At 45.2% G+C, this 10,366-nt stretch overlaps 2 protein-coding genes across 2 annotated transcripts; both read right to left on the bottom strand.

Annotated features, from left to right (window-relative positions):
- Nucleotides 1-270: 270 nt before the first annotated feature.
- On the bottom strand, nucleotides 271-6,893 carry LOC108415315 (serine/arginine-rich splicing factor 10-like). Its single transcript, XM_037543099.1, has 6 exons — nucleotides 6,715-6,893; nucleotides 4,385-4,489; nucleotides 3,644-3,747; nucleotides 2,950-3,100; nucleotides 2,104-2,154; nucleotides 271-1,932 (listed from the first exon to the last, which is right to left on the bottom strand). Exons 1-6 carry the CDS (start codon nucleotides 6,777-6,779, stop codon nucleotides 1,644-1,646), a joined length of 765 nt encoding a protein of 254 aa, XP_037398996.1. The 5' UTR covers nucleotides 6,780-6,893; the 3' UTR covers nucleotides 271-1,643.
- A 1,102-nt stretch (nucleotides 6,894-7,995) lies between these two features.
- Nucleotides 7,996-10,171, bottom strand: fabp10b (fatty acid binding protein 10b, liver basic). The gene is made up of 4 exons (XM_017688343.1): nucleotides 10,099-10,171; nucleotides 9,365-9,537; nucleotides 9,182-9,271; nucleotides 7,996-8,078 (listed from the first exon to the last, which is right to left on the bottom strand). Exons 1-4 carry the CDS (start codon nucleotides 10,169-10,171, stop codon nucleotides 8,028-8,030), a joined length of 387 nt encoding a protein of 128 aa, XP_017543832.1. The 3' UTR covers nucleotides 7,996-8,027.
- Nucleotides 10,172-10,366: the final 195 nt, after the last annotated feature.

The raw sequence follows: 10,366 nt of genomic DNA, 5'->3' as shown, positions 1-10,366 counted from the left end.
TGAACTGGTTCTGAATTCACTGTCTGAAGACTGAGACGCTGTTTTATGAGAGTTTAGAGAACTTCAACTCCATTCATGGTGGAGGGAGACATGCAGGGCGCTGTGCGGCAAAATAGTCCCCAAAGAAAACTCATTATTCCAGATTTTCCACTGTTTTCCATCATCAACATTCCATATAAGCTCAGAAGACTTGTGTAGGTTCTCTGGTGGTTCTGGATGGTAAATAAAGTGTCTATATCTGTGTTGTAGTCATGGCGACGCCTGGTTCCCATCACCACCACTGTAAAAACGTCTGAAATACAGGGGAATTTTTGAAAAATTCCATGAAATCAATACATACGTTTCACAGCTCTGAAACCTCCCAAGTGTGAAATGATCCAACCTGTAAACCACTAAGTGAAGACTAACATGTCTTATGTGGGAGATAAAAACACAGCTTTTACCAAAATACTACATTTAAAAGGTGGAGTTGTGTAAATATCAGCGTTTATAAGCCAGTTGTGTCACAGTTACTGTTACCAGCAGATACTTTACAGTTACTATCAGTATTGGTACTCCGTATTGGCCGATACTTTCAGGGTACCCCTTTAGGATAAGACTACCCTTATAAAGGGTTCACAAATGGCTTAAAATAAGTTTAGTAATGGTTACCAATTAGGTCATACACACCTTTAAAAGTCATTAATAAGCCATGTAAATAAAACAGTGAGCTGCTGTCTGCCTCATAATGAAAACACAATTGTCCACGCTGTGCAAGCTCAGGCGTTGCTGGTCATCAACCAAACTTGGTCTTTTTCATCAGTCATCGTTGAACTGGTCAGCTTCATCACATAATAGCTCACTTTTGCCCTTTACATTAGCCTGTTGTAACCATTTATTTTTGTTTATTGAGGTGTTCGTAACGTAATCAATAACCATTAATAAACTACTTTAAAACCATTCACAAGTCCTCTAGAAGGACAGTCTTACTCTGAAGTGGTACCACTTTAAGATCTGGGCTAAACACTGGAAATCCCTAGTTACGAGGCGAAATGTAGCCAACAGGTAATGGCAGCTTATTCTCCACCTATTAGCATGCCTGAATCTCCTCAGACTGGGTGGAGCTGTTCAGCGTCTCTAATAGACTTCATCATGAGGTTTCTGACTCGATATGACTCGCTGTTACCTAGAAACATGCACTGAAGTACGTTAGTAAAGCTAAACAGCCTGAAGTCAGAACTTTGCTGACTTGACACAGCTTAAGCTTCCAGTACTCACTAGCTGGATTAACCTCAGAGCTTTGGTGCTAAAGCTTAAGAAGCAAACTGTAGCATTATGAAAATGACACCACGCTCACTGGTGGCGACTGGCTTGGTATGGCAACATCAGCCTGTGTGGTTGAGCTGTTTCTATTTTAAGCAGAAGAACAGTAAAATGTGCGGACGGGGCAGCGTGTAGGACAACCCGCTGCTGGTTTCTGGCTACTAAATGCTAACTGGTGGGGAAGAAGCTTGCATGATTGCTGGCTACACTAGCTCTAAACTAAAGAAGCAAACTTCAGACACTGAAAACGTCTTGTCTGACAACATTTGGCGGAAGCAGATTTACTGTGAAATGTTCGCTTTAAAGAGCTGCTCCTGCTTCCTCAGGTGACCCAGAGTTCCTCAAGACTGCCGCCGAGCCCAGGACCTGGACCGCGAGCGCGATCTGGACCGGGAGACGGAGCGCGAAGCCGAGCGAGAGCGAGTGAGAGACGGAGGTCGTGTCTCCTGAGGTTCTGAGTCCTGGACGTCGTTCTGGGCGTCCACAGGATCGGTCTGCTCTCTCGGACTCTCGGAGGGTGAGCGGTGATCTCCGGACCCCCGGCGGTCAATCCGTTTGGGGCGGGGCTCAGACGGAGAGGCGGAGCGGCTGTCTGGGCGAGATCGATGATGATCACGAGATGATCTGTGTCTGCAGGAACACAAAGACATGGCCACTGAAATGCACGGAAATTCAAGCTCATCTTAGTGCTTCCATTTGATTGCACATGGATTCGGACTGTGGCAGTGGTTAAGCGGTTTCAGGGGGTGTGGCTGGAACAGTGGAGCGTTAAATCTGGAGAGCAGTGTGTTTCCTACTCACCGCTCATACTCTCTGCTCCTGCTGCGTCTGCTGTAATGTCGTCCTCTGGACCTGCAACAAGACAAACTCAGAACAATCAACATTAAGCACAACCTGTCGATTTTCAGGCTGTGGATCTCGGAGAGGGGTCAACACCTAACTGTACCTCAATGGAAACACAAACGATACACACAACCGGTCAAAAATGGGGCAAGACCCAAACGTGACGGGTTTTACAGCTACTTTTGGCTGACAGAGTCCAGATTTAAAACCTACAGAGAATATTTGATCTATATATATTCATATAGAACCTTTTTGAAAATGGTCCTATAATGGTCCTATAAGGTTCTGCTATTCTTTACAAGCTGGACATTGTCACATGGACATGCACAACATGTACAACACATCCTCCAGTCTTTATGCACGAAATGGTTCTGTATAGAACTCATGGATCATAGAAGGAACAGTGTCTAAGATTTAGCTCCGTCTAGTGGTGAGGTTGCAGACTGCACCCAGCTGAATCCCCCTCCCCCACCCGTCCCTTTCCAAGCGCGTAGTAGAACCTATGGACACTGGCCCACCGTCTGTCCTGATTTCGTTTAGCTTCTTCGTGTTATGCTTTCTTTGATGGTGAGGATTCACCCTCTCTCACTTTTTCTTGTGCTAAATTAATCTGATCCTCCATTTATCAAAATTTTGGTTCTCAAACTTCTCACAACAAATAAACGTTCAGCAGCACCAGCAGCAGCCACTGATTCTCACCAGATCATTATGTGCACATTAATCCACTCCAGGAAAATCCACTCATGCTACTAAGCCTGTAATTCGTTTTTAATTTGATGTAGATGAGAAGGACAGGACACTCACTCTCGGGGGCTGCGGGACCTCCTGTAGCGCCCCCTGCTTGGCGGACTGCGGGAACCGCGCCTGTCATAACTTCGGCTGCGGGAGCGTCTCCGGCGGCCATCGGAGAAACTGCAGGGGGAGCGACGCTCTTTAGCCTTCATCTGACCGGGAGCTGAAAGACAGACAGATCGAAGCTTCTACAACTTGCAAACAGAATCAACAAACACCTCTAAATGAACTCCAACTCAACACCTTGTTACGCTTTCAGAGTAATCTCTCGTTTCCACCAGTACGTCTTCGGTCTAAAGAGCAGGTTTTAAATAATGCTTTGACAGTTTTCTTTCTAAACTGCTGTTAAACGTTCTAAATCCGTTCTTCCTGCACATCACCTGCATGTACTAAATCCCAAAAACTACAAACCCAAGTATTTGTACTCAAATAAGTCTAAGTAAACCTGGCTAATTATGCTCCATTTTTAATCGGACACGCCGTTGGGAAGTCTGTAAGCACTCAAGTGTCCGCTGTGAGGTTAAAGAGCGTATTGTAAGATAATGTGATGTAGCTTATCACAATAATCACGAACAGCGTCATACTGCTCAGCCCCAGTTAATATGGTGAGCGGTTAGTCTTTCGACAGGCAGGGTAAATGAAGACCTTGAAACATTGACTTTCTCAAATTACTCCTTCAATTAAAAAGAAAAACAAAGTCCCTCACTCTTCCGGTCTCCCTGTGCGAACTGGATCTCGATCTGCCGGCCACAGACCACCTTCCTGTCCAGGTTGTGCATGGCGTCCTCCGCGTCCCGCACATCCTCAAACATGCCGCACTGTTAAGGAACCTGAACGATTTAGGAGAACACTACAATACCCACAATGCCTCGGCGCACAGCAGACAAACACCACACAGTAACAGCACACACAGTCGGGTAAGAAGAACAGATCAGGTCTAGTCAGCAAAATTCAAGTTCGCTTGTCTAAGAAAACCCGAGTGGTCTTCTCCCAGTGGAGGATGGACAGAAACACCTGTGGACGTTCTCAGATCTGAAGCAGCTTGATCTTCTCCTCTCTCCCAGAGATCAAAGCTTTCAGCGCTGTTTATCTGCAGCTCTTCCAGGTGGTTGTTAGGAACCACATTTTCTCTGCAGCTTTTAATAAGTTTTTGAGCTCCAGTTTTGAAAGCTCCCCAAAAACGTCGCCTGAAAAGTCAACAACTTTCACTTATTGGCCGTTTTGACTGAAAATTAAATAAAAAAAAAGAGTGGTGGTCTCTGACTTTTACTCAGTACCGTGTTTATGGTCTTACACAGTTAGTTATGAGGCAAAAAGCAGAAATGACACACTGTCACGCCAACATGCGCCTTCTTGCACATTTCTTTCCAATAAAAATGATAAAAATTGAAACATACCATAGTCCCAGAAATGAATAATGCAAAATAGTTTGGAACGGAAAGGATATTGAACGTATGCGAATCCTCTGGGTCGGCGTGAGTAGAAATCCAGAGGGATGTAAACATCTGTAATGGGCCCATATCGACCAAACTCTCTCCGCAGATCTTCTGGCCTTCAAACAAAGACATAACAAAATAAAAAATGAAAGACACTCAAAGATTGTCCGTCTGTCGCTGCATCCACAAGGCGGAAGTGGAAGTCACATACCAGCAATGTCCAGAAACGCTACCAACTTCTCTGGACTCAAGCTCATCCGAAACGGACTGATGCTCAGGGGAAATACGTGCTGTGGTCTGACGAGTCAACCTCTCAGATTATTCATGGAAATACAGGATGTTGTGCTCTCCAGACCAAAGAAGAACTCCAGACTGTTACCAGCGTAAAGCTATAAATCCAGCATCAGTCACTGTGTGTGTGTGTGTCGGGGGGTATTAGATGGTGAACATCTGTGAGAGCACCATTAACACTGAACACATGTTGGAGGAACATGTGCTGCCTTTTAGACGACGTCTTTTTCAGTGCGTCCATGTTTGTCTCAACATTTGAATAAGTGACAAACTGTGACAATGAAAAAACCCCGGAAACTCATCTTTCAACACCGGACCCGTTTGTGTCTTTAGTCTCCATATGATTATGAACTGCTGTTAAAAGTGAAGGGGACGTGAAACGGGAGAACACGCTCCTGCCTCGACTTTTTATTGACCGAAGAAAACAAGCTTTTCTCCATCGTCTGAGCACAGCAGCTACAACTCACCCTGGGTTCATGTCTCACGGCTGCAGCAGTAGAAACTCAACAAAAGAGCTTGGAAGTGAATTATTATTGGAATCATATTAACTGATATACCTTTTCCTGAACAGTTACCATTCTGGAGATTGAGAGGTGGAACAGTCCAAACGTCTGCTGACCAGTACACGGCCTGCCGGCTCCAGCTGACCAGTACACGGCCTGCCGGCTCCAGCTGACCAGTACACGGCCTGCCGGCTCCAGCTGACCAGTACACGGCCTGCCGGCTCCAGCTGACCAGTACACGGCCTGCTGGCTCCAGCTGACCAGTACACGGCCTGCTGGCTCCTGCTGACCAGTACACGGCCTGCTGGCTCCTGCTGACCAGTACACGGCCTGCTGGCTCCTGCTGACCAGTACACGGCCTGCTGGCTCCTGCTGACCAGTCCCCTCGGGTGGAGAACGTCCTCTGAGGTGCTGATTAACTGCAAGGCGACGACTGTACGTGGTCAGACGTTCAACACACTGACCAAATGCAGGGCCTGGGGGTGGATCATTCTCAGCACTGCAGTAACACTGATGCGGTGGTGGTGTGTTAGTGTGTGTTGCACTGGTCTGAGTGGATCAGACACAGCAGTGCTGCTGGAGATTTTAAACACTGTGTCCACTCATTGTCCACTCTATTAGACACTCCTACCTTGTTGGTCCACCTTGTAGATGAAAACTCACCTATATAGTAAGAGGTCACAGGTTTAGTGTGAACGCTGTTTATTTTAATGAATTAAGGCGGTTACTGGGTCAGTGACTCTCTGACTCTATTCGCCTCTATAAGTCACAGGTTTAGTGTGAACGCTGTTTATTTTAATGAATTAAGGCGGTTACTGGGTCAGTGACTCTCTGACTCTATTCGCCTCTATAAGTCACAGGTTTAGTGTGAACGGTGTTTATTTTAATGAATTAAGGCGGTTACTGTGTCAGTGACTCTCTGACTCTATTCGCCTCTATAAGTCACAGGTTTAGTGTGAACGCTGTTTATTTTAATGAATTAAGGCGGTTACTGGGTCAGTGACTCTCTGACTCTATTCGCCTCTATAAGTCACAGGTTTAGTGTGAACGCTGTTTATTTTAATGAATTAAGGCGGTTACTGGGTCAGTGACTCTCTGACTCTATTCGCCTCTATAAGTCACAGGTTTAGTGGGAACGGTGTTTATTTTAATGAATTAAGGCGGTTACTGGGTCAGTGACTCTCTGACTCTATTCGCCTCTATAAGTCACAGGTTTAGTGTGAACGCTGTTTATTTTAATGAATTAAGGCGGTTACTGGGTCAGTGACTCTCTGACTCTATTCGCCTCTATAAGTCACAGGTTTAGTGTGAACGGTGTTTATTTTAATGAATTAAGGCGGTTACTGGGTCAGTGACTCTCTGACTCTATTCGCCTCTATAAGTCACAGGTTTAGTGTGAACGGTGTTTATTTTAATGAATTAAGGCGGTTACCGGGTCAGTGACTCTCTGACTCTATTCGCCTCTATAAGTCGCAGGTTTAGTGTAAATAAAGGCGACTATGCTATGCTAACAGTGTGTAATGTGCGCTTTTCTCCCGCGCTCTTACCGGAAGTCGTCTGAGATGTTCCTGACGAACAGCGAGCTGTTTTGGGGTCTCATGTATTTCGCCATGATCGATTATTGATCCATAAATCTCCGAGAATATTAATAATAATCCGATTGATCCGCCACGAGGCTAACACGGCTAATGCGCTGCAGCCATACGGCGGGCTCGCTCACACGCACACGGCCTCCCCCCGAGGACTGGAGGTCAACTGCCGCCGTGTCAAAATAAAAGACCCGTAAAATTGAGCTTTCTTACAGTTATTATGAGGAAAACAGGCCCACAGAAAATAAAGAAAATCACACCCACGAGAAGAATGTTATAATAATCTGTAATAAATAATCTGTAATATTTTTATTTCATTTCATCATTAATTAGCTTCTCTTTTTCGTTGCCCTTTCGCATTTGTATATCTTTTTCAAAATAAAAGACGCTGAATATGATTTTTATTTTCGTCACCATATAAAAAATATTTTTAAAAAAATACAGAGCCAAAAAATAAATCCAAGAGGAAAATGTTACAATTAATATAATTTATAGTGTCTGTTACTGATGAGTGAAATATGAATGAATGAATGAACGAGTGAGTGAAAGAGTGAATGGTTTCCAGGTGTTTATTTAGGGGTCTGCGTGGTCATTTCATACAGACTGGTTTTATACCATGAGAGAATAAAGAGGAGGAGAGTAAAGAGGAGAAGTATAAACAGGAGAAGAGCAAAGAGGAGAATAAAGAGGAGGAGATTAAAGAGGAGGAGTATTAAAAGGAGGAGAGTAAAGAGGAGGAGTATGAACAGGAGGAGAGTAAAGAGGAGGAGTATTAACAGGAGGAGAGTAAAGAGGAGGAGAGTAAAGAGGAGGAGTATTAACAGGAGGAGAGTAAATAGGAGGAGTATTAACAGGAGGAGAGTAAAGAGGAGTATGGACAGGAGGAGAGTAAAGAGGAGTATGAACAGGAGGAGAGTAAAGAGGAGTATTAACAGGAGCAGAATAAAGAGGAGGAGTATTAACAGGAGGAGAGTAAAGAGGAGTATGGACAGGAGGAGAGTAAAGAGGAGGAGAGTAAAGAGGAGGAGTATAAACAGGAGGAGAGTAAAGAGGAGGAGTAGATGAATGAGGCATGTTTGTATAATCACCACATTCCCACAGCTGCCGATGGGTCTTTAATGGGATCAGTGAGGAATGAACACAGACACACAGTGAATCTCCGCCTGGAGGCTTGAGCGGACGTTCGGCTCACTTCTCTAAACTCACTCAGATTTATTCACATCTACCCGGGAAACTGAGGCTCTGATCCAGCTGTGATCCAGCTGTGGGCCTCAGACCCTCCTGCTCCTCCTGACCAGGGTCGCAGAGCCAGCTGTGAGGGTCTGCAGGTCAAAGGTCAGGAGACATTGGGGGGAAAAGGAGAGATAAATAGACACGTTACTGCTACTGAGAGCTGATTGGTTAGTGTTACTGCTACTGAGAGCTGATTGGTTAGCGTTACTGCTACTGAGAGCTGATTGGTTAGCGTTACTGCTACTGAGAGCTGATTGGTTAGAGTTACTGCTACTGAGAGCTGATTGGTTAGAGTTACTGCTACCGAGAGCTGATTGGTTAGCGTTACTGATAATGAGAGCTGAATGGTTAGAGTTCCTGCTACTGAGAGCTGATTGGTTAGTGTTACTGCTACTGAGAGCTGATTGGTTAGTGTTACAGCTACTGAGAGCTGATTGGTTAGTGTTACAGCTACTGAGAGCTGATTGGTTAGTGTTACTGCTACTGAGAGCTGATTGGTTAGAGTTACTGCTACTGAGAGCTGATTGGTTAGAGTTACTGCTACTGAGAGCTGATTGGTTAGCGTTACTGCTACTGAGAGCTGATTGGTTAGTGTTACTGCTCCTGAGAGCTGATTGGTTAGTGTTACTGCTACTGAGAGCTGATTGGTTAGTGTTACTGCTGCTGAGAGCTGATTGGTTAGTGTTACTGCTACTGAGAGCTGATTGGTTAGTGTTACTGCTACTGAGAGCTGATTGGTTAGTGTTACTGCTACTGAGAGCTGATTGGTTAGAGTTACTGCTACTGAGAGCTGATTGGTTAGTGTTACTGCTACTGAGAGCTGATTGGTTAGAGTTACTGCTACTGAGAGCTGATTGGTTAGTATTACTGCTACTGAGAGCTGATTGGTTAGAGTTACTGCTACTGAGAGCTGATTGGTTAGTGTTACTGCTACTGAGAGCTGATTGGTCAGTGTTACTGCTACTGAGAGCTGATTGGTTAGAGTTACTGCTACTGAGAGCTGATTGGTTAGTGTTACTGCTACTGAGAGCTGATTGGTTAGAGTTACTGCTACTGAGAGCTGATTGGTTAGTGTTTCTGCTACTGAGAGCTGATTGGTTAGTGTTACTGCTACTGAGAGCTGATTGGTTAGAGTTACTGCTACTGAGAGCTGATTGGTTAGTGTTACTGCTACTGTTACAGGTGTCCTCACCTCCACCATGTCCTCCCCCTGGATCTCTCGCACATGGGAGAGTTTCTCTGTCACTATGACGATCTTCCCATGCTCCATCTGAGCCGTGGTCTGTTTACGGAGAGAGAGATGGGGAATAAATCCTAGTGAAGTACAGTGTTGCTCAGGCTGAGCTGTGTGTGGGAATGAGTTCTGGTCACTCACCTTGCACTTCATCCCGTTCATGGCACAGAACTCGGTCTCCTGGCCGATGGTGAAGCAGTTGGTGTTGGTACGGAGTGGGGTTTTGATTGAAATCTCAAAGTTGTCCCCATCCTGCTTTATGATGGTCACAGGCTTCACCTCCCTCATCCTCTTTGCTATCGCATCAGGAATAGCTGGATAAACACATTCAGTAATAATAATAATTATTATAATAATAACAACAACAACAATAATAATAATACCGGTTATACCCACCTGGTGCTTCCACTAACTGGCCACTTTATTAAAAACACCCAGCTTGTGTTTATACTAACTGGCCACTTTATTAGAAACAACTAACTTGTGCTTCCTCTAACTGGCCACTTTATTAGAAACACCCACCTTGTGCTTCCACTCACTGGCCACTTTATTAGAAACAACTAACTTGTGCTTCCTCTAACTGGCCACTTTATTAGAAACACCCACCTTGTGCTTCCACTCACTGGCCACTTTATTAGAAACAACTAACTTGTGCTTCCTCTAACTGGCCACTTTATTAGAAACACCCACCTTGTGCTTCCACTAACTGGCCACTTTATTAGAAACAACTAACTTGTGCTTCCTCTAACTGGCCACTTTATTAGAAACACCCACCTTGTGCTTCCACTCACTGGCCACTTTATTAGAAACACCTACCTTCCACTTCCACTAACTGGCCACTTTATTAGAAACAGGAGGAACCCAGAGGAACTCACCCATGGCTTTGAGGAACTCCTCTGGATCACTCTGCTCGTACATCTCCCATTTCCCACTGAAGTCCACCGCCATGGTGCTCTGAGCTGAAGCAACGTGCTGCTGGCCGTTTCAGGGTCTCAGACTGACGGAGGTCTGAGGTTCTGAGACGAACTGCTGGTCACTGCGTTGTTCAAGTCGTTAGTGGGAGATTTAATTGAGTCCTGTGGGGCAGCTGCTGCGTCCCGAGTTCAGCTGTTACCAGACAACCATCATCAGCTCTGAGTGCGC

The sequence above is a fragment of the Pygocentrus nattereri genome, chromosome 11 (genome assembly GCF_015220715.1).
Source record: "Pygocentrus nattereri isolate fPygNat1 chromosome 11, fPygNat1.pri, whole genome shotgun sequence".
NCBI classification, from domain to species: Eukaryota; Metazoa; Chordata; class Actinopteri; order Characiformes; family Serrasalmidae; genus Pygocentrus; species Pygocentrus nattereri.
This window is presented reverse-complemented; position numbering and strand designations above follow the sequence as displayed.